The sequence below is a fragment of the Petaurus breviceps genome, unplaced genomic scaffold (genome assembly GCF_028583685.1).
Source record: "Petaurus breviceps papuanus isolate PSGF00001 unplaced genomic scaffold, PetGlider_PUasm1.0 186, whole genome shotgun sequence".
Taxonomy (NCBI): Eukaryota; Metazoa; Chordata; class Mammalia; order Diprotodontia; family Petauridae; genus Petaurus; species Petaurus breviceps.
The window spans coordinates 34,038,748-34,063,030 of record NW_027185798.1 but is presented as its reverse complement, the minus strand read 5'-3'; the positions used below and the strand labels follow the sequence as shown (position 1 = coordinate 34,063,030).

At 48.2% G+C, this 24,283-nt stretch overlaps 1 protein-coding gene across 4 annotated transcripts; it reads right to left on the bottom strand.

Moving 5' to 3' along the window:
• Nucleotides 1–1,546: 1,546 nt before the first annotated feature.
• On the bottom strand, nucleotides 1,547–23,102 carry ACP6 (acid phosphatase 6, lysophosphatidic). Of its 4 annotated transcripts, none has more exons than XM_069090178.1 (10): nucleotides 22,418–23,101; nucleotides 15,035–15,163; nucleotides 14,766–14,896; nucleotides 14,330–14,409; nucleotides 11,363–11,450; nucleotides 8,316–8,448; nucleotides 5,233–5,333; nucleotides 2,991–3,086; nucleotides 2,521–2,681; nucleotides 1,547–1,745 (listed from the first exon to the last, which is right to left on the bottom strand). In XM_069090178.1, the coding sequence occupies exons 1-10, from the start codon at nucleotides 22,634–22,636 to the stop codon at nucleotides 1,609–1,611; spliced, it is 1,275 nt and encodes a 424-aa protein (XP_068946279.1). In that variant the 5' UTR covers nucleotides 22,637–23,101; the 3' UTR covers nucleotides 1,547–1,608. The 4 variants fall into 4 exon arrangements, with proteins under 4 accessions (XP_068946279.1, XP_068946278.1, XP_068946280.1 ...); XM_069090177.1 differs by having other exon boundaries at nucleotides 2,516–2,681; nucleotides 22,418–23,098; XM_069090179.1 differs by lacking the exon at nucleotides 22,418–23,101 and adding an exon at nucleotides 19,765–20,912 and having other exon boundaries at nucleotides 2,516–2,681.
• Between the last annotated feature and the right edge of the window lie 1,181 nt (nucleotides 23,103–24,283).

Here is a 24,283-nt window from a genome sequence, read left to right as displayed (position 1 = left end):
GAAAACAAAACCAACAAACCCACCATGGTCCATGCTCTCAAGAACTGTACATTCTAATGGAGGAGAGAACATACTAAGTAGGTACATATGAGATACATACACACTATATGAAGGTAATATGAGAGAAGGCGCTAGCAGCAGAGGGGACGAAGGAAAGTGTCCTGCAGAAGGCAGGATTTGAGTTGTCTTCTAGGAAGCCAGGGAAATGAAGACAGCACTCCAGACATGGGGGATGGCCAGTGCAAAGGGGTACCATGTTTGAGAAAATGAAAGTAGACCAGCATGGCTGGATCATAGAGTGGGAGAAGGGGAGTAAGGTGTAAGAAGGCTGGAAAGGGAGGGGCCTTTATGAAAGTTATAGAGCGTTGAACTGCAAATAAGAGAATTTTAAATTGGATTCTAGAGGTCATAGGAGCCACTTTGGTTCTTGAGAAAGCTGGGTGGGGGTTGGATTGGAGAGGGGAGGCAGGGAGGCCAGGTAGAAGGATGTTGCAGTGATCTAGGGAGAAGTGAAGAGAGCCAGAAATAAAGTGGTTGTTTGAGTGGGGAAAAGGATATATAGATAGATGATAGATAGATCTCTATATATATATATACACACACAAGACAAGATTTGGCAATAGATTGGATATGTAGAGTGAGAATGAAGAATTAATGACATCTCTACTGTATTTCCAGCATCTCAGTGCCATAATTAGCATTTAATAAATGCTTATGAATGAATGCATACATGAGGTGGTCTAGACTGCATGGGTTACAGCAAATGAAGAGCTGTGGGAGTTGCAGTCCCAGAACTCTCTGGAAAGCTATTATATGATTCATTTATTATAGACTTAGATTATATATATATATATAATGTATATATTATTATATAGTTATTACAGGATTTAGAGCCAAAGAGACTCAGAAACCACCATCATTTCACAGACAAGCAAACTAAAATGCAGAGTTAAATGGCAGGGCTGAGATTTGCATCCGAGTTTTAGCCATCATAACAGGTACCAAAGAAGAGGCCACACAAATTCTTTTTCCCTCAAGTCCCGATGATACCTCATTGTGACACTGAGGTGACCTTGGATTTCCAAAGTCTTGCCTTGAGAGAGCCCAGATGTTGGCAGGTCCAACTAAGCGGCATGGTCTGAGTAGTCTGGTGTGCAGATCTTCTCAGTGAATGAAGGCTGGGGAGTTCCCAAAAGGGTTTGGGGCTCAGGCTGTGTTGGGGTCATTGTGACTCCTGCATAGCTTTCTTCAAAGTACAGAGGGTTGCAACTTGCATTGGCGGTGGTCCACTCACAACCAAAGTGGAAATCACAGATCCTTGATATATTGAAGGAGAGTCACCTGGCTCTGGGTCTTACCTCCTTACTCAACTTTGACCTCTGTGAGGCCAGGTATCTTATCTGGGCACAATATCTCTCCTTCTAATGCCCCGCACAGAAGAGACGCTCAGTAAACGTTTGCTCTGTTTTGCTCATTCACAAGAGAAGTGCCTTGGGATTTAATAATCACTATGATCTCCACTCAAACATACACAGAGCCCCAGATGTTTATGTAAACAGGTCTTTATTTAAAAATCAGTCTCCCACAGGTGTACCATCTGATCGCTTGTCATTTCCAATGCCCACATTTGCTGGCTGTGAGCAGAGCATGGTGTATTCTTCTGGGCTCACAATGTAAGGCGACAGTGCATTCAAGAACTCTGTCAGGGGACAGAGCCCTGCTGGGCATCCTTTCACCACTTGCTCCTATAGGAAAAAAAAAAAAGGATCTAGAAAGAACGTTGAGGCCCATGGTACAGCATGCCACAGTGGATGGCATGGCTTTGAGGATCCCTAACACCTAAGGGTGCAAAGCATATATAGTAGAATGGCAAGACACCTATGGAACCCCTGATTCCAATATTCCCCTGTGCCCATGTTGTATGCCATCTGGATGCCCAGTCTCATGGACGGACTGGGCTCAACAAGGTTTCTTTTCCTACTCCTCAAGATACCACCAGTTCCTGGGACACACGGTATGAAACAACCAAGATACTGAAGAGATCGGCATAATTGCTCCATCACCAGCCAAGGGTCCTGTTATTAGTGACCCTCCCATGGGCTATAGGACAGGATGTGTCACTGTTAACAGGAGCCACACGTACTAGAGGAGGGGCATGTTGGGCAAAGTGTCCTGGAATGAGTTTGTAGCAGAGCTGAGATGGGGACTGGAGTCACAGGATGCAGTTAGAACAAGATGGGCCTTTTGAAGTAATTAAATCATTAATTTCATTTCTCAGCTTAGAAATATGAGGCCCAGAGAGGTTGCGTGATTTGCCCTCAGGATCTCTGACTCCAGATTCTGCGCCATATTGCCTCATCCCTTCCCTTAAGCTTCATCTGAAGTTATACAGAATTCAGGAGCCTGGCTGCAACTCAGCCTTGGAATTGAGCAAATGCACTGGATGCACTGCGTAGAGGTGGGGAGTGGTCTGCGGTGCTGCATGTAAACTGACCAGCCCTCAAAGAGGACTCACCTCACCATTGTAAGAAAGTCGAACGAACCAATCCTTGGACTCTCGGTGCTGGTGGAGCTCCATGATCAGGTCTGCGGCATATGGGGGCCATTTGTGGTCAAAAATCCCCAGTGTTATGAGGAGCGGCATGAGGGTCACATCATGGGTGGCATAGAGGTAGAGCTTTCTGTAACAAAGAATTTCTGAAGAAACCTCTGATGTTCCTTACCCAATGGCCTTAGAGACAACCAGGGAACTGGGTCCATGAAGAACTCCATTAAAAGAGCCAAGGGTAATAATGAAGAAATCCACCCCCCAGAGGGTTACCGTGGCCTGAGAGGGACGTGAAGGTTTGGGGCGCTTTATTCCTGGTCCTAATAGCTTGGCTTCCACCTTCCATCGCTATGTTCCCAAGCTTGTCCTTTCCCTCCCTCCTTTCACCTACCCCCAGTTTGGGCTCCTAGGACTGTGCAGACATGCCACGGCTATGAGATACCTGGTGTTTCTGAGTGGAGTGGATGGGTCCACTGCTTCTAGCATGTTCTTCTGTAGGGTGTAGAGCATGGGGCCAACTGCCATCTGAAGTCCTTCCCTGAGGAGGCAAGTTCATGATGTCTACACACCTATCGAGCTTAATGCTGTGTGTGTACACTACTGGGAAATACATAAGTTTATGGTATCAACTGCTTTTGAAAGGCTTACACCCTAAAAACCAGACACTTTTTCTATTACTTGGAGAGGGCCCTTAAAAGTAGTACCAGTTCCAGTCCTGCAAACAAGGGCAAGAGACTTAAGAGTGAGTGGAGGGTAGACCCGGGGAAGAGGAGAAGGCAGAGTACATGAAGGCCCAGGATAAGACAGACTGTCAGGAGATAGTGAAGCACAAAAGGAGGGCTCATTAAGCAATGATTGACTGAGGGTTATACCAGGGGTTCTGGCCATGGGAGGGAGACAGGAGATGATGTAGGAAAATGATGATCACCTGGCTGGGGACACTACACATATAAAAAATAATCCTAAATCAGCATATGGACAAGCATAAAGTGAGCGGACAAGCAGCACCCCAGTTCCTACTGAGGCTCCAGAACAACCGACTGTGTAATTCTAAGGTCTTGCCAAGATCAAATATTCTAGGAGTCTCAGAAATGGCATCCAGATGTGCTGAAGGAACACAGAGTAAAGGCAGGATGGGAGAGAGCAGAACCTTTGAGCTGGGTCTTGAAGGGGAACAAATCACGGGCTGGGGACAAAGGAGGGAGAGACCAAAGGACGATCCAGGCCTGGGAAAGGAGCAGGGTACTTCATGAGCACAGGCACGTGGCCAAGTGCAGAGCCCAGACTGGTGAGACAGAAACTACTGTTTAATCTTGTTAAGCGACTGGGGCTGGGGGAACAGAAGTGGACTTGCTGCTCCCAAAGAGGAGGAAATGCATCTGATTGCTATTATTTTTATGCAACAGACCATGATGCTCCTTGAAACATTAATTCTCATACTTCTCTCCCCATTCATCTCTCAGAGAGCAGCTCCCACTGCCTTTCTGATGACCCACAACCTGAGACTCTTTAGTTGGGGAGACAAGTTAATATTTTTACTGTCAGAAGGGGGGGACTTGCTAACGAGGCTAGCATATAGGATGACAGATAGAGAGCAATGGGGTAAGTCTAATAAGGATAAATGTAAAATCTTATGCTTGGGTTAAAAAAATCAGCTGCACTTTGGCTAAAGGAGACACAGCCAGACAGCAGCTTGTGAGGGAAGGCACGAGGTGAGGCAACAGCCAACAAAGCCTAGATATCACGGCACACTGCCGCAGGCACGTCCAGAACTAGGGAAGACGGGCAAGCTTGAAAAGCCCCTTCCACAATCCACATTTTGATCTCAGTCAGTCCTAGACACTCCATTTTAGGAAGGACAATGACAGAACGTCAAGAGGAAAGTGACCAAGACCGTGAGGGGATGGCACCAGGTCACCTTCCAAGACTAGCTGAAGGAACTGTGGCTATCCAGCCCAGAGAAGAGAAGCCTTAGCAATGGTGCAGTAAAGCTACCTTAACATGAAGGGCTTTGATAGGAAAGAAGCCCCAGAGGGCTGACCTGGGCAGAACTAGGACCGGTGAGGAGACGTAACAGGGACACACAGAAGACAACTCACTGTAAAGTGAAAAAAGGCTTTAAAAATGAGCACTGTCCCAGTGATCCAGGTTGCTTCTGCAGGTATGGAGCTCCCCATCTCTAGAGGGCTTCAGACAGAAGCTGGATGACCATGTGTCGTGGATGGTAGAGCAAGGGAATACCAGACAACTCAAGGTCCCCCTCCCCCAATTCTGAGGTTCTAAGGACAGATCCCACCCCCAGCTCCAACCCTCACTGTGGAGAAGCCTGGCTGGTCCCAAGAACACCCACCCTATCTCTCAAGACTTCAAACTAAGAAAGAAAAGTCACTGGGCAGCAGAAGCGGATAGACCACAGCTTCTCATCAGGGCCGACTCTGTAGGCAGCACACACATTTATCAGCCCCGGGGCTGAAGCCCGGGCTCCTGGGGCCTGTCTGTTCTGGCCAGCCAGCATGTCACCAGGACACAACAGCCTCAGCTTCTGTGCCTACAGGAAGTGCCAGCTGACAGTGGGGCAGGTCTGCTGGGTCACTGACTGAAGCCGTCAGCCCTCACTGCCCTCTGGGTCCCAGAATGCTTGGGTGGGGGTGCCTTTGGACCAGACACAGAAGCAGGAGCCTCACCTGTCTCTGCTCCCCAGGATATAGAGAGCTGTGTCAACAGCTCTCTGCTCAATCATCTGTGTGAATTTCTTTAGCATGGGGCAACTGGGGAGCCCGTGAACCTGAAAGGGCCATGAATGCAGTTAGAAATGAGCATTTCCTGCCTGGCTGTCCAGATAGGACCCCACCAAACAAAGCCCATAGGAAAAACCCCAAGACCTTCGCTGCACACTCAAGGTCCTCCCCAGTCCCCACTCCCCACTCCTCTCAGCCAGACTGAACCCCAATGCCTGTTTCCTGAACACACCCAGGGTTTCCTAACTCTCCTGCCTCCCCTGTCCTGCTTAGCTTGCAGTCTTCTGGATAACAAGATTACATCTAGATTTAGAGCAGGAAGGGACCTCAGAGGCCAGCTAGTCTGACCCACCTTATTTTACAGGGGAGGAGCCTGAGTCCCAAGAGGGTTAAGTAAGCTCCCCAAAGTCTTAGCGGTATTATGTATCTGAGGCAGGATCTGAGCTTGGGTCCTCAGCTGGTCCAGCCAGCTCTTTCCACCATACCACACCATTTCCTAGAATTCATAGTTCATCAGTCTTAGAAAGCAGAATTCAATCAATAAACATTTAAGGGACTACTGTATGCCAGGCACTGTATGAAGCACTAAAGGACACCCTCCGGTTCATCTCTTGTTTATAGGCGAGGGGAGGGAGCGGAGGCACAGAAAGGTTACACATCCTACCAAAAGTCACACAGCACATCGAGGACCAGAAACAGATCTCCCAGGTCCTTCCCAGGGCCCTTTACTCTACCATTTCCCCCATGAGCGGCCAAGCTCCGACACCCAGTGCCCTCCTCTGGGCACCCCGGCCCAGTCTTGGCAGCCACACACAGGGCCTTCCTCGTATGGGCTGGAAGCTCCATAGGGGAGGAACAATTGCAGCCTTGAACCTTCTCAAGGACTCTGCCAGGCAGTCAATCCAACGACATAGAACAAATGTTCATCACTCACCCACGCCTGGGAGAGCTCTGTGTTAGGCACTGGAAGGGGAGAGCTACATAGCCCATAGAAGTCAGATTCAATACCCCTGTGCTCACCTTCTGGTAAAGGGACAGGATGTACGTATACAAAAGTATCACATACTATTCTGTACCATAGTTAAGTGAATAGAGATGGCAGATGAAGGTCTGTGTGAATCTGAGGGGGAGAGACTGTTGGGGGAGCAGGGGAGGAAACTGGGGATAGCTTTACAGAGGTGGGGAGGGGTGAGGCCACAAAGATCTGTATTTGGCTCATGCCTCTGGAAAAGCAGGGATGAGAAGATCTAAGTCCAAGTGATACAAGTTGGTTGGTAACACAGAAGAGCTTTTGCCATTCAGTCCTTTTCAGTCGTGTCTGACTCTTGGTGACCCCATTTGGGGTTTTCTTGGCCAAGGTACTGGAGGGGTTTGCCATTGCCTTCTCCAGTAGATTTAGGCAAACAGAGGTTAAGTGACTTGCTCAGGGTCACGCAGCTAGTGTTTGAGGCTGGATTTGAACTCAGGTCTTGCTGACTCTAGGCCTGGCACTCTATCCACTCACTGCGCCATTTAGTTGCCCTACACAGAAGAGCTAGCTGCAAGGAATCTAGTCTTGCTTCATTTTTTTGTTAGTTTGATGCAGAGGCCAACTCTGTTTCAGCTCTAAAATGTCTGTACACGTTCCTCCTACGCTCTGTTTGAGTGAGCAGGGTGGGACAGGGCTGTAAATTTCTCCATCTTAATCTCCACGGGAATAATTCCCTTGGGGCAGTGGATGCCACGAACAAGAGGAACCCTACCCATTTCTACCTGAAGAGACCAGGGCCTAAAGAAGGGGCTAGAAGGCAGATCCTGGGTCTCTTGACAGGTCTAGTGAGGTCTGGCCTTGACCCTGAGGCCACATGGCTTTTAGTCCCATTGCACCTACCACGATCCAGGAAGGACATTGGCTCCTGTTCCATGCCGACACATTCCTGGCCCAAAGACCTTCTCTTTTCCCTCTCCTTACAGTAGAGAGGGCCCCCTCTGAAGTCAGGGACCTGGGGCTGCTTAGATTTTGGCTGCAGCACTGACTTCTCAGTGTGCCCAACTGTAATCCTCCGAGGGCAGACATGGCTTCATTCCTATTCCCATGCCCCTCGTGCCCAGCACTGTACCGGGCATATGGCAAACACTCAACCACAATCAGTTCATTGACTGATGGAGAAGATTAAACATACCTGAGGTACTGGAATCTCCATGTCCTGGGCCTATGGTCCCCATGAGAACAGTGCTTTGTCTAAACACGTAGGCAACGCTGAACTATGGGGTACCAGCACATGCAGTGTTCATGTGAACACATCATGTGAAACACATCCCTCAAGTCATGATAAAGCAGCAGCCTCAGGTCAGTGCAGGGAGAGGACAATGGCCTGGGAGCTGGGGGACCAGGGTTCTGCCTGCAATTCCTTAGCTTCCCTGGGCTTCTGTTTCCTTATCTGCAAAGTGGAGATCTGGCTGCAAAAGTAAGTCTGGGACCCAAACCCCTTCAGGTTTGTGCGTTAGCCTTTCTCCTTAGCACCAAACCACTGCCCAGGGTGCACTGGTCACTCTACTTCTGACCAGAGGATGCTACATTTTAAAAGGGACACTGATCACCTAAAATGTATCCAGGAAAAAAAAACCCAAGATGGTGAGGTCTGAAAAACCAAACCAAATGGGAGATGGGTGATGAAATTTTCTAAAAATTAGAATCAAATGATGCCTGGCAAAGCAAGGAGCCCTCTGTTACTGGAAGTATTTGCTTTTTGGAGGGAGGGAGGTTGGGAAATTGGGGTTAAGTGACTTGCCCAAGGTCACACGGCTAGTCTGAGGCCAGATTTGAACTCAGGTCCTCCTGACTCCAGGGCCAGTGCTCTATTCACTGCACCACCTAGCTACCCCTACTGCAAGTATTTAAGGAGAGGTTAGAGGATGCCCTGTGGGGGATCCTGTAAAGGAGATCTCTGCAATGAGTGAGAGATGGATGGACTGGATAGCCTTGGAGGCTCCTTCTGAATCTGGAATTCTGGGGAAGGGGTGGTTCCCAAGGGGAAGCCCCCTCTCACCTTTTCGGCCAATGCATTGTCTAACAGAACGAAGAAGTCCACATCTTTGCTCCTGTCGATGCCCATCTCTTCCTGTATCTTTTTCAAATCCTCCGAGATACCAGGCTGTTCAGAGGCCATCATCTTCCTGACCCTGCAGAGGAAGAAGAGCAGAGCTGTCATGCCTTCTCCTACATTACTCACCGAGGGGAGGGAATAACCGAGCCACTCACTGAGGCCCCATCCCCTGCACAGCACGGAGTGGGAGTGGTGGCTGGGCCAACATTGTGAACGTGAGCAGGTGAGAACAAGCAGAAGGTACCCGGGTCCCAATTCCAGCTCCACTGTCTCTGCCCTGGGGCTGCTTGGAGCCCCGTTTTCTCCTTGGTAATGTGGGGGTGGTGCTGGTGGAGCAGGGGAGCTCTAAGCTGTATCTCTAGCTCTAGATAGGGTCCTTAACCCACAGGATAACACAGACAACACCGGACTAGGAGTCAGGGCATCTGGGCTCCAATCTGGGCTTTGTTCCTGACTTGTGTGACCCTCTGTGCCCCAGTCTCTGCTCTGTGAACCAGGGATGCCAAGATTTCCTCCCTCTGTCAAAGAGTTTCTCCAAGACTAAATGAGAGGATGCAGAGAAAACTTTAAAAAAGAAATCCATACCAAGCCCTACACAAGGCAGTAGCATCACCACCGTCACCCTTATACCTGGATAGCACCTGCCGATTTTCAAATAGCTTTCACGTACATAATCTCACATGATCTTCAAAAAGACTCTTTGATGTGGAGAAGAAAAGGCCGTGATTCCCTTTTCACAGACGAGGGAACTGAGGTTCAAAGAGATGAAGCAATTCCTGCAAGGTCCTTCAGTGGCAAGGCCAGGACTAGAACCCAGATCTCCTTTCTCCCAAGATAGAAACAGAATGGTCCGAGATCCTCTTGACCCCTTCCCTCCTCTTCCCCTCAGAGCTATCAGCTGCCACTCCAACAACAGGCCTTGCTTCTGGTCAGCTATACTGCAGCCATCCCAGGTCAGGCCCTTGTCTCTCCTGGACCAAAGCTGGCTTAGTGCTGTGACGTAGTCTCAAGAAGTAGAAGTCCTTGGTTCAAATTCCAGCTCTGTAAGACCCGTGGGCAAGAGAGTCAACCTCTCTGATACTGTTCCCTCGTTGTAAAATGGAAATGGAGCCATCTAGAATATATAATTACTATCCATCATGCCCACAATATACTTGTGTATGTATATTATGTAATATGAAAACTACCTCACAGAGCTGAAGAGACTCTCTGTAAACCTTAAAAGTCCTGGGGAAACACAAGTCATTATCATTAAACCATTTTAATAGACTTTGAGGAGAGCCAGTAACAGAGAGAAAGCCAGCCTTGAAGCCAAAGTTCAGTCTCTAAGTGCACAGACTGTGTGGCCTGGAGCAACCACTTATCCACTGAGTGTTCTCAGCAGCTCTCTAAGGCCACAGATGAAAAAGAGGTGATAGCCTGCACTGGCAGAGGGAGTTTCCTTATCCGGGAGTGCTCTGTACTCAGGAAGTCAGAGGCCCTGTCTCTCTTGCTCTTCCTGCCCCAATTTAATCCCTCTCCTCCATCTCACTGCCTGGGTATTCTCCCTCACTTCTACTCCCCCCAATAAAGTAGCCCCTCCTGGCATTCAAGGCCTTTCTTGACATGGCCAGCCTCCCCTTCATGTTCTCCACACAGCCTGTCTGCTGCTTCCCCGTTAGGAGCCTGCCTAGGCTCATTCCTAGGACTTGGCTCCCCCTGGTTCTCCCATTTGGATTGTCTGAAGCTCCTCCCTCCCGCATCACTTCTTCCATGAAGTCCTTCCTGAGCCTCCTTAGGCAAATTCAATCAACTGGGACAAATATTGATTAAAGTGATCGTGTCTGGACCACTTCTTTCTACTTCTTCCACTAAGTCTTGCGTCCCAGGTATGTGCACACTTTCCCTACTGCTCGAAGCTCCAGAGCTTACATAAGATCCTTAAAAGTACAGCCTGTGCCCTCTTATCTCTGCATCTCTAGGGCCCTACACTGGCTGGGCAGTTAACACACTGTTGGAACTAAAACTGACAAAGGTTCTGGATTCCAATTCAGCCTCTGTCACCATCAGTGGCCAACAATGGCTGCGTGCCTTTATCTCTTGAGGCTTCAGTTTCCTGGGCCGGATGGTGTCTAAGGTCTGTTTCAGCTCACAGGCTCAATGATCTCGTGATTCTTTTCCACCTGTTTGGCACGAGAAGTTTCCTGGTTCTCATACAGCTATTTCTAAAGCTATCGGGACCCCTATTCCCCATTGGGTGGGCAATGACTACCATAGTGAATTCCCTCACAGAGTATAAACTCAAGAGATTTTCCACTGCTCCTGATCAGGAAGCTAGCCCTTGTCCACCCACAGGTATGAGAAACCCAACCATATATTTATAGAATTATATGTACAATTCTATATACACACACCCCTATGGGTATGAGTATTTGCTTTTTGGAAGACAGGGCAATTGAGGTTAAGTAATTTGCCCAAGGTCACATGGCTAGTAAGTGTTAAGTGTCTGAGGCTGAATTTGAACTCAGGTCCTCCTGACTCCAGGGCCCATGTTCTATTCACTGCACCACCTAGCCGGCCCTCAAGTATGAGTATTTGATACCGATATCTATATATAGGTATATGATATACATAAAGTTTTACACATTAAATATATAAAAATATACGAAAACACATAAATGCACATATATACACAAACACACCTACAGGTATGGATATTTGATACATACACGTATGTATAGTACTATATACACTTATATTTCTAATTAAATATGTATAAATAAAAACATACATCTATATGTCTTCTGACAGAACACAAGCTCTTTGGAGACAGAATATTCCATTTTTGTCTCTAGCACAACGCCTGGCACGTGGTAGACATTAACAGACACCTGCTGATTGGCTGACCAGCAGTGAGTGATGGGAAGACTGGAGGAAGGCATCATCCTTTTAGGAGGGGACACTTCGGAGGCAGTGAAAACATGCGGGACAGGGTGAGAGAGGACATTTACCTGGTCATCTGTCCCAGGGAGTGGCAGTTTTGGTAGTTGGGGTACAGGATTTCAGAGTTTGCTTCGTCAGTGAGGATGATGACAGGGCCTAGGAGAACAGGAGGAGAAGATGTCAGCATCATGTCTCCCCATTTTGCCCAGGCACAACAAGCATTCTCCCCCATCTGGCAGCCTGTCTCTTGCAGTCTGAGCAACCTCCTTTTCTCCCAAGAGGTCCAGGCAGGGCACCACTTCCAGAATAGCAAGAATTGTCTTGATCCCCATTCCACACAAGCAGGACCCAACAAGAAGAAACCACGACTGCCTAGTACATTTCACCCACTGTGGGTCACACGTGGAATTCAACGACCATAGGCTTTGGGCAGACTGAGCAATCATGTCCCAAGGACTAAAGTGGGGCCCAGAAAGGATGAGCATCGTGATGGTAGAAAGAGCCCTAAATGTGGCCCTGGCATCACGAGTCCCACGAGGTAGTCTACACACCAGCTCTGTGACTCTGGACAAACCACAGGGCACACTGCACCAGGAAGTGTGACGTGGACACTGGTTATTATTCATTCCATGCTCGTAGTCACCAGCTCTTCCTAATTCCAAGGGCATCAAGCATGGACTCTCCCTGACTGCAGCATGCTCACCTCCGCTCTCTACAAGGTCCACCCTGTGGGCACTTCAATACCACCAGCATACAAAGTCTACTGAGCCTCCTAACCCCTCACAGATGGAAGGGGCATCTGATTCTTGAGCCAGACTAGGGAAACAGAAGCTGTGACTCATTTAAAGATGATACCTCTTAGCACAAGAATATTACACATTTCTGACAGTGGCTACTGTCCCATCATAGGGTAGGCAGGTCCTACCACCTTCCAGTCAGTCTGTTCTATGCAAGGGAAGATAGGGTGGTGTAGAGGAAGGAGAGAAAGTGGAAGGTGCCCACATTACCACCCAAGCACAAGCCTTACTAAATGTCAGAAGAAAGATCCTGAGGGAAACAAAGTCAAACCACAGAAAGGAAGCCTTTTAGAAGGAATGAAAAAGCACTAACGAAGGGTTTACTCACTGGGGAGACAAATGGAAAAGCAGGACAGGCCTGGCTGTGATCACCATATCGACATTTTGTCTAATGCACTTGTAACTCTAAGCCCATAACCAAGACTTCTGGGAGCTTCCTGGCATTTATGCCAACATGAAACCAACCCAGCTATGACAGAAAAGAGCTCCCCAACACAGAGCCTGGGGCTCAGCCCATCTTGGGCTGAGGAGGCCTCCGGGGAGAACAATCCCTTCCAGCCCCAACAGCGCTTCTGAGAAGAGCCCATTTATATATTAGAAACAAGATTCAATAGCAAGTTACACTCTACAGAAGCAGCTGGCAGCGGAGACGCGCCATTTTGAAAGGAAGCGTGGCAGAGCAGAAGCAGCGTTGGGTTTGGAGTCGGCTGCCCTGTGACCTTGGGCAAGGAGCTCACACTCCAGCCTGCCCCTCCATCTCCTTGACTGTCAGACTGGGCTGAGTGTCTGGCATCTAGGTGCTTAACGAAGGCTTTATCTTCACTCGATCCAGATCAGGGCAACTGCTTGGTACCACCTTCTCTCTCAAGGGCTTCAGCTCCTGGCCCTCCCTGACACCAGGGAGCTTCTCCATTCACTTAGTTCTAACGACATACGATTACAGCTAATGGCTACCATTGATACTGTGCTTTATCCTGCTCGATGATGGCTGCTATCACCCATTAGAATGTAAGCTTCTTGTGAGCACAGATCTTTTCATCCATTGTATCCACATCCTCAGTGCCGCTGAATAAATGCTTGTTGACCGACTAAGAACTGCTGCTCTAACACCATCCAGGCTCCATGTGAAGACGCCCCCAAGTCCCCCAGTCATGAAGAGGTCCTGAGTCAGCTCATTCCATTGTGGGACAGGTCAGACTGATAGAAGCCAAGCCCTGCCTGTCTCCAACTTGGGCCTTAGCTTCATTCTGTCCTCTGGGGCCAGGACAGGTCTAACTTTCCCTCTACAAGACATCTTTCCAGTTGTGGAGGGGCCTGAAAATTCGGGAGCACAGCCAGAAGAGGGGTGCTAGGATGGCAAGCAGACCAAGGTCACACGAGCATTGAGTGAAAGGGGTGGGGATGTTTGGCCAAAAGCAGAAGGTGGCGAGATGTAACTGTCCACCTTAGATTATAGAAAGGGCTGCCATGCATCAAAGTAATTAGACATGCTTAACATGACCCAAGAAGGCAGAAGCAGAACAGGTTTCAGCCCCATAGAAAAGAAAACACATTCACAATTAGGACTGCCTTTGGAGCGTGAATTACCCATTCCAAAAGGCCTTTGGGCAGAGACTGTCACTCATCAGACATGTTTTGGGGGAATTCCTGGTCAAGTCTTTTCCATTATGGGTCCTCTTCACAGCGAGCAGCCATGGTATGCAGGTTTACCTCCTAGCCAGCGAGTAACAGTTCATGGGGAATCTGGGACAAGAGATGAAAGAATCTACCCCTTCTACCATATTTCACCTGAGTTCAAACTTAATTTCATTATCATTTTGTTTATATGAACAACAGAACCATCATCCCCTGGGGAAGAATTAAGAGAAGACACAGGTTTCCCTCGATAGGCCCATCTGATACACAATTAGGCTCATCCAAAGCTGAGGCAGCCACTGTAGGCCTGACTCCACCCAGGCCAGCTGAGCCATCCCTCCTATCCTCTGCAAGCCTTCTCCAGTCAGGGCTTTCCCTCCTGCAGGGGGGTTTGTGCATTGCTCTGAGCACTGCTAAAGACAGGTCAGACAACCCTAGGAGGGAAACCATGCCAAGCAACAAGGAGAGTGCCGGCCAAAGAGCAGTGTTCCCTTGGCTCCAAGCACAGGGGAAGGGGGAGGACATGAAGGGTGAAGCAGAGGGTTTTGTGAGCTAGAAAAACAGGATGTTCAGCAGCTAAGAAGCTGGGGCTAAGACTCTAACCTTCTTTCTGGCGTTGGAAAAGTCCAGCGAGCAAACACCGGGTCGACTCCAGATTCCGAAATATATTAGTAGAACGAACACTGAGAGGAAAAAAAGCCTCTTAAGAGGAGTGTGAAGCTAGGAAGACCTACTGATTTCTTGGCAGGATGACTGCATTGAGAGAAACTCTTAAGATCAACTGGATTCTCCTTCTCAAGGGACTGTCTTCCCTATCATGGATCCCATCCCAAAGCCGGCTTACAAGACACATCCTCCCATAAGCTATTTGAGATTAGTTAGAGGATGGCAATATAGGGTGAGTATCGAGCGTCCTACCATAGAGAGAAGCGGGGGGGGGGGGGGGGGGGGGGGGGGGGGGGGGGGGGGGTTTTAGGGGCAAGGCGGGGTGTCACAGGCTTCCGATCTCTAGAAAGGCACAACTTCACAAGGGACTCACGTGACCTCCAATGGATTGTACGTCGGGGAGAGGAAGTGGACTTCTTCTACGTAGTTCCTTCTCAGCCTCTCTCCTAAGGCAAACATTTGCTGCATTCCCACTCTGGTCAGCTGTCCTGCAAACACCCCACCCTGGTGCAAAGAGAGGATGGGGGGAGAGAGAAGGAAGAAAGGAGAAGTCAGAGACATCCATAGCAATTCCCTGAGACCTTAGCCAGCACAGAAAAGTTGAGAGCCTATCCCAGGAAGAGCTAGGAGATGTTGGCTCACCTTCAGTCTGGTCTGTTGGTACTGACTGTCATAGGGAGAGGGAGGTCTTGGTCCACCATCAAGATTAGTTACTATGTAATCAAACAGAGTTTTGGCAGGGACCTCCAACAGGGTAGGATTCCACTCTACCTGTCATAACGAAAACCATGATGCTATGAAAAGGACTGTTAAAAGCACTGCATTCACACCTTCTTTTAACTCCAAGCACTCTACGGGGACAACCCCTTGAAGGAGGAAGAGAAGGCATGGAGGAAATCTGAGGCACAGACAGGAAGCCTCTGGGAGCACTGGGGACTGAGTCCAAGTCTCCCAGCTATAAGGTGTTCTTGACTGACTAGGTTTCGGTAGGTGGCACTTCCAGGCAAGTCAAAACGCCAGCCAACACCTTAAGCAGTGCCACCCCTCAGTCCCAATGGAGAAAGCCCAGCACCCTGAGCCCAAGAGTCCTGAGAACAGCAAAACCCTGGGCCAGTCACTGCAACCAATACCAACTACTGACCAAGGAAGGAACCAAGGAGGAAACAAGCATTTATTAGGTGCTTACTAGGTGCCATGAACTGTGCTAAGCATTTTGTTGGCTGTTCAGTTGTTTCAGTCGTGTCTGACTCTTCCTGGCCCCATCTGGAGTTTTCTTGGCAGAGATACTGGAGTGATTTGCCATTTCTTTCTCCAGCTCATTTTACAGAGGAGGAAACTGAGGGAAGCAGGGTGAAGTGACTTGCCCAGGGTCACACACCTAGGCAGTGTCTAAGAAGTCCCAGAACTCTATCCACTAAGCCACTTTGCAAATGCCATTTCACTGATTCTCATAATGAATTAGGTGCTGTCATTATCCTCATTTTGCAGTTGAGGAAAGTGAAGCAGGAGGGTTAAGTGACTAGCCTAAGATCATACAGCTAGTCTGAGGCTGGATTTGAATTCAGGTCTTCCTGACTCCAGGCCCAGTGCTCTGTCCATTGAGCCACCCAGCTGCTTCCAGCCACATAGGGTCATCATTTACCAGGCCACCCAGATGCTTCTTGGGCAGGTAAGCCCTCGAGCCCCTGGAGCAGCAGCAGCACCCCGGACCACTGTTCCTGGTTCTGTCCCCATATTCGTCACCACTGGAAGCAACTGTTTGCATGAGACCCCTACCTCCTCAGCAACCACGTCCAAAGAGTCCCTGGCACTGTCCAGTGGCTCAACACTAGAAATGGCTATGACTTTATCAGCAGGAATGATACTAGAAGACACACCCCTGTCTAGGTGGCCAGTGCACCCTAAGGACCAGGAGGCTTCCCATGTGACTCCCTGTCAGCCTGTGAGCTCCTTCAGGAACGGGCTGGCTGGGTGCCGTTCTTCTGCTTATAACCTCGGTGGGTAGCACCATGCGCTGCATGTAGCGAGCCTAAAATGCCTTTTCTCTCATTCACTCATTCATTCATAAATAGCTGTATAAATTTAGGTAAGTTGGGGCGGCTAGGTGGTGCAGTGAACAGAGCACGGGCCCTGGAGTCAGGAGGACGCAAGTTCAAATCTGGCCTCAGACACTTAACACAAAACTAGCTGTGTGACCTTGGGCAAGTCACTTAACTCCAATTGCCCTGGCTTCCCCCCTCCAAAAAGAAAAAAAAAATTTAGGTATGTCACTTCATTTCAGTGTGGCTCAGTGTCATCATCTGGAAAAGCGAGGGGGCTGAAGTGGATGACCCCTAAAGTCCTTCCCAGCTCTAATCTACGACCTTATGAACCCCAAGGAGCAAGGAAAGCACTTTTGCTTACCTCCAAATTCCCACTGAGAAATGGCTTCCTGAGGATGCCCTATTAACAAGCACAACTTAAGAAAAGATATAGTCCACTACAGGGCACAAAGGCTGGATTTGAATTCGAATCTCTGTGGTGCTGCCTACTACCTGTTGTGCTCTGGGGCTCCAGCTCCTCCCCCTCAAAACTAACCCTGAGCCTCCTTCCAGTTCCAAACCTATGTGGCTGCCATGCCCCCTCTTCTCCGAGTGGAACAAGTGGTCCATTTATTCACCACCTGGTCCTTCTTGAATCTTCTCTACTCTGGCTCCCGTCCCTCTTCTCTTAAAGGGACCAATGGCCACCCGCTCCTAGACAAACCCAATGGCTATTCTCTCCCCCACTCTTAGCATCCTTTAGCAGATGCATCATCCCTCTCCTCCTTGACTACTGGGATAGGACCCCATTCTAGTCCTCGTTGTCTCTGACCAGATCTTTTCCACTCTCATGGACTCTTCTTTCCCCTCCTCTAAAAGAATGTCAACAGTTTTTGGACCTAGGCTTTATTTTCCCATGTTCTCTCTGCCCCTTAGAGAATGCATCTTTTTCTACAGCTTTAACAACCACCTCTGAGCAGATGGTCCCTCAAATTCATATCTCCACAACTGTTTTCTAACTCCAGCGTCCTTGACTCATTCGTTTAAAACAGTCACAGTGCTAAGCACTCTAGGAGACACAAGCAAGGGATAAGAGGTGACCTTTGCTCTTGTGGAACTTACAGCAGAGTCACCTACCTCCTGATGGAGAGATAAGAAGACTCACAATGCAGAACAGGACAGTCCTTCTTTGGACACAGTCACTTCTGGATTTGTTTTGCATATTTGCATATTTGTTCTAAGGATTTTGTTTTTTGCTTTTTTTGAGTGGGAAGGGATGCGGGACAGGGAGAAAACTAATTCTGGTCAACTGAAAAAAAAAGTAGCTATTAACAAATTATGCAAAAATTAAATATTAAGAAACAAGTCAAATAGCTTAGTAAAAACAACACTGGATTTGGAGTCAGAGGATCTTGTTTTGAATCTTTATTCTGTTATTTCCTACCCAAGTGAAGCTTAGGTAAGTCACCAATCATGTGTAGGACCTCATTTCCTCATCTGTAAAATGGAAGGATGTATTCTATATGATCTCCATGGTCCATTCCATTTTAAACCCTATGTACCTATGACTCAGTACAAAATGAATAGTAAAGGTATCACAGTAAGTGGTGAAAGGGAAAAACTTACTGGCCAAGGTTAGCAACTGACTTTGGCCTTGAAGAATACAGCAGATTAAAACCAGTAAAAGGACATTTCAAGCAGAAGGGCCACGAAGTAAAGGGACAAAGATGGGAATGAATATATGGTGTTGAGGAGATGGCAAATAGTCAAGTCTGACTGGAGTTGATAGGTTTATTTAGAATAGTGGGAGATACTTGAGGTCAGATCATGGCACTGCAGACTTGCTTATGAGATTTCTTCATTTGGTTGTCATCCTATCCCCTCACTTAGTATGTCTAAAGCCAAAGCTTATTCCACCAGCCAGGTCCTCTACCCCCTCCCCCAAAGGCTCAAAACCTTGAAATTATCTTAATACCCATCCTTTACCATTATCTCTAGCATCCACTTCAATAACCTGGTCTTGTCAGTTTTTCCTATTGCAAACTCCTTGGGTCATCTTCCCATCAAACAGCCTTCCTAACTCTGGTCCCCCAGAGATGTTTTGTCCAACCACAGGGTATACTTCCAAAACCAGTTTGGCAGAGGATTAAGGAGGCAGAATGGAAAGCAATTAATAAAGAAGCAACTCTGGACAGGAATCAGGTGTCTGGGGTTCTAGTCTGCATAACCTTGGGGTAAAACACTAGATGGCACAAAAATTGAATGTCCTTCATCCCTCCCTTGCCCAAGCCACAACTCTCTTGGAATCTAGTGCCTAAAGACAGAACTGTACTATAAGCTAATCTTACTCAGAAGTCAGTTTCTTTCTTTCTTTTTTTTTTTTTTTTAAAGCAATCGGAGTTAAGTAACTTGCTCAAGGTTACACGGCCAGGTGTTTCTGGGTGTGGTGCTGAGTGTCTGAGCCCAGGATTCAATCTCCAGATCATCCCAACACTGGAGCCAGTGCTCTTACTCGCTGAGCTACCTGGCCACCCCCAGAAGTCAGTTTCAACAAGAACAATACCAAATAGTTAGGAAGCATCCACAAACATGGTGCCCTCCCTCCAGGTGAAATTCACAAAGCACTTCCTTCTCCTCCATCAGGAAGAGACAGGCACATGTGCACATCCACATACAGAGTCATAGAGCAATGTGGTAACAATGGAAAGAACACTGCCTTTGGAATAAAAGCAACTAGGTTCAAATGTGCCCTCGGACACTAACTGCAACCTTGGGCAAGTTACTTAATCTGTAAAGTCAGTGCTTTGGTTCAGATTATTTCTAAGATCCCTTACACTGATGAGTTTTTGATCTGATTGTTGAATTTGAGGTTATCAGTGGAAATTCCAGATGGAGATATTTTTAAAAGTTAGAGATGTTATATTAGCATCTAGGAAGATAAAAGGGACTCTCAGGCCAATCTTCTGCCTTAACACAAGATATATGACATATATAAAACTCTCTTAATCTCAATTTCCTTTTCTGTAAAAAGAGGTTGGACTAGATGACCTCTGAAAGTCCTTCCCAAATCTATAATTCTAATGATGATGCGTGTGGTGTACACACACATCCCATAGAAATTCTATTCTAAGAGATGTGCCACCTTTATCAGAATGTTTGCTTCTTAAAGCAGTTCTGGTTACCTTGCTTCATCATACAGTACACTCTGAAAGATCTTCCATAGTCCAGATCACAAGCCCTCTGCACTTTCCTACAGAGAGCTCCAAACCACCAAAGGGCAAGTCTCTAGGACTCTCAGAAGGAAAAGCAAAGAAAAAGCAGAAAAAAACAAAGTAGATGGAATTAACTCACCTGTAACAGTTCTTCTAAGGGTTGTCTGCTTTTACTGGAAGGAAAATACTTAAAGATCTCTGAATATAGCTTTGGCAGGTTTAAAACACTGGAATCCATCTGTCCAGGAAAGGGTGGTACAGAGGATGTCAATTTGGCCTCACAAGCCAGTGGTGGACAACATGTTTTATCTTTTGGATGCTAGACCACCCCCGAGCCTTGCTTCAATGTTAAGATGGAGATAAAACTCTGAAGCATAAAAACAACACTGAGAAGTTCCACCAATCCAGAAACGTGTCAAAGCCACTCAAAGGGGTCCAGAGAATTGCTGGTGGATCCCCAGAAACTGGTGACTACCCAGAATGTCTCAACCTCAATAAGAACACAAGTCTCTCAACTCCAGGCACGTCTCCTCTGATAATGGAAATCCATTTTTGTATGAGGTTTTATAGTTCGAAGCATCTTTACGTTGATCTGAGCTGTATTTCATAATAACCTTGTTAAGCAGGTAATACAAGTATTTATTATCCCCAATCTGCTGATGAAGAAAATGATTCCTAGAGAATGCTATTTTGGTCTGTAATTAGCCAAGCAAACTCTCAGTTTTCATAAAAATAAGGTGGATTTAAAAAAATTGCAATCTTTTAAAAATGTCTTTCTTTTAAAAGGTTTTTTTTTAAAAATGACTGGTGAGTTCATTGTTATAGGGAATTCCCAGGTGAGGAAATTCCCTCCAGCACAGTAGGCTGGCACCTTTTAGTTTTAGAGAGTTGCCTGGAGCTCTGAGAGTTGAAATGACTTCCCCAGAATTCCCCAGACAACCAGTGTGTGTCTCAGAATCAGAACTTGAACTCAGGTCAGTCGTTTCTGAAGCCACCCCTATTCACCAAGCCACCATGCCTTCTGTTCTTACTTTCTAAAGTCAGTTCCTAATCATCAACCCTTCAATAAAAAAATTCAAAGGTCTTTTCTGTGTTTATCCTCCTCCAGCTCTCGGAAGCACACCACTCCCTCCTTTTACTACACCTTTCCCCACCTAGTTTTCCAGGCCACAGTATCTTCAAGGTTTTAATGCCTTCCTGCCAGCTGCTCTTCTTATTCGACTCCCATCTCTTAAACAAAAGCAAATCCCCCAAGGCTCTTTCCTTGTTCCTCTACCCATAGGGTTTCATTCAGTTACAAATTTTAAAGGGTGACTCCCAAATCTGTAGCTACCCTCCCCAAGAACTGAATTTCTCACTTCCCTGGATCTCTGTCTAGAAATTCCACTGCAACCTCAGACTCATCAATTTCAAAAACATGCCCTTGTCCCTCAAACTGGCCCATCCTTCCATGATGATACCACCATTTGGTCACAAAAGCTTATAACTTTAGAGTAATCTCATAATCTTCCTCCCAGTCAAATCCATCATTCTCATTCAAACTTTCCACTCCCACCATATGCAGCCACATCTTTTCCTCACCAGGAGAAGCCTCTCTTCATTGTTATTCCCATATCCAATACATCCCTCTCTCCAATCTCTTCTTCCCACTGCATTCTGAATGGAAAATCCACCTTTCAGGAAGTCAACCCTCTCCTCAAAAACTTTCAGTGCGTCTCCCCAACTACCTCCCCAATAAAGTCAAAGTCTGTGATCCTGGCATTTAAGGTGTTTCATTGTCTGATTCCAATTCACTTTACTAGGCTTATTTCACAAGGCTACTTCCCTCTTTTCAGCCTCTTGCATTCTCTGGCCCCCACGCTTTGCTCACAACTTTTCTCCGCCCCATCCCACCACCTGAACCCCATCCATCATCTCTAACTATGAGATTCCTTTCTTCAAAGCCCAAGTGGAGACATTATCTCCTCTAAGACACCTTCTGTCATCCTCCCACCCAACCCTTCGGCAAGTCCTCTCTAGACCCATAAACGGCAATTTTGGACATCTCCATCAGTTATTCAATTGTATTCTCATCTGACTTGGACTTCTCACTTCATTAAACTAGGAGCTCATTTGACCACCGGGTCCGTATTTTATCTAAGTTTGTGTCCTGGGACCTAGCGTTAGAGGTTGTACAAGTTAGGATCATAGATCCTACATCCCCCTTTGCAGGAGGGGCCTGCAAAGCCTTCTAATCCAGCTCATTTTACAGGTGAGGAAACTGAGGCCCTGCGAAGTTTTAAGTGTCCTGCCCAAGATCACCAGGGTTGTAAACATCAGAGGTGGGATTATAATTTGAGCCTCTTCCCTAGTTTACCACGTTGTCTCCCCTGGATGCTTAATTTAAAGCACTCTTTGCTGACTTAAATTAAACTGGGTAGGAAATAGAAAGGTTGGAGTGGAGGGGAGATAGGGATGCAGAAAACTTTTCTGGGTATCAAGAAAAGCCGCAAGGTTTGTCCAGTAAGTTCAGGGAGACGGTCTCTATCACCTCCTTAGCAAACGCCACTCCAGGCCACAGTGCCCGGGCCACCTGCGGCTGCCCAGTCCCCGGGCACCAAGCGTGCACAGCAAGCAAAGGGGAGCGCTTACCAAACGCACCTGGAGCCTCGGCGGGTCTCTGGGGAGGGCCCACCACACCTGCGTCCCCTTCGCGGCTCCAGCCGTCGAAGGGGCCGGAAGACACTGGCGAGTGAGTGGCCGGCACGGCGCCCCAGGCAGGCCCCGGCCCCGCCCCCGCTCCACCCCCTCACCTGCTCAGCCTGCGGGAGCGGCTTGAGGGGCGTCCGCGCCCCGTGGCGGAACACCACCTGCACCATCTTCAGCTGCAGCTGCTTGGGGTCAGCGACCGGCGGCCCCCGGTCTTCGCGCGGCTCGGCCAGGGCCACCTTGCGCTGATGAAGGCAGCAGGCTAGCGAGGTGAGGACGCCCACTGGCGCCCAGACGCGCATGCTGAAGAACCTGGGGAACATGGTGTCCGAGCCCCGAGGGTGGCGAGCTTGGGTCCCACCCGCCGGACGGCCCGCGGGGAATCAGCGACCACCAGCTTCGGTGACTCAGGCGAGCGCCGGCATTCAACCCGAGGCCCCCCCGCCGCGGACACTTGCTGCCCTCGGGGGACCGGCGACCAAACCGCCCAGGAGGAGCCCCCGGCCGGTCCTCCTCCGTCCAGCTGCCTGGGAGCCTCCGCTGCCAACCGCGGCCAGAGGAGAGGCCAAGAACGTGGACTCTGAGCCTGCCCAGAGCTGCTCAGCTAGGGGACTGCCTCCCGCCTCCCGGGGCAGCCCTTTCTAATGGGAGAGCGCCCCCGCCCCCTCAGACAAACCGGCCGGGCGGGGGCGGGGGAAGGGGGGCGGCCCACGCCTGGCCCAACGGGAGATGGAGTCCCAAAGCAGGCGCGAAATCGCAAACTCCTGCAGCGGGACAAACTGCAACTCCCAGCAGGAAGCGCGCTCAGCCGGGCCCCCACGAGGAGGTTCTCCCCCGCCCCCAGCCCAGGCTTGGCTCCGCCCCTCTCGTTTGTCCTATCGGAGGTCTCCCCTCCGTCCCCATTCTCCCCCTCTTCACCTGATGCTTCTATCCTTTGCCCTAGTAAGGGATGAGTAGGGACAGTCATGATCCCAGCGAAGGAGAGATTGTTGCCCCGGCTTCAGCGGCGCCGGGTTTGGCAGAGAGGGAAGAAGAGGCGCTAGCAAACTTCACAGAACTTGGCCCCTCCAAATGAATCAAGTGAGAAATGCGCTTCAATTCTATAGACAGTCATCAATTGCCTACTTATAAACAATACAGAGATGAAACAAGATACGCTCCCCTGCCCTCCAGGTCACAGTCTACTAGGGAGGAAAAGTCAAACCCACAAATATTTGTAATGCAACTTAGATCGCGATAAATGTTTGGGAGTTTGGGAGACTGACCCGGTAGAAGAGCTCACGAAAAGAATTAATGATATTCGAGACAGAACAATTTGTGGAGCTTTTTAAATACCAGACTAAGGAGCATAGGGAATCCAAAGCTATTCACAGTGATAAACATTAGCGGGTTTTAATTTGAATAAGTGATACATTTCTCTTGTGTAAAACTGAGATGTCAATTTCTTTCTTAATTCTTACTTCTTAAAATGTCATCTCCATTTCGTTCATCCGTTGCCTTTTCCATTGTTAGCTCATGCCTTGAGCACCGAAATCGCCTTCTAAATGGCTCTTCTCCCCAGCTATAAGGCACAGTACTGCCAGGTTAATCTATGGTAAGCAAAATTCATGTTATTCCCCTGTTCAAGATATTTCAGTGGACCTACATTACCTACAGAATAAATTCAAAGCCGTATTCAAAAAAATACAACAAATCCTTTCTGACCTTATCTCCCATGATTTCCTTTCACTTATGCTATAGCCTAGCTAGAGTGCCCATTTGTCAAGTACACCTGTGTCTTCCCGATCCACCATGTCCATCTTTCTGCCTGGAATCCTTCTCCTCCTATATCCACCTACAGGAATCCTACCCACCCTTCGAGGTCCAACTGTTCTATGAAGCCTTCCTTTATCATCCCAGCCAGAAGTGAGTTCTCTGTCATCACCCTAACACTATTTATATCAATGACAGGGCACTTAGTCATATATTGT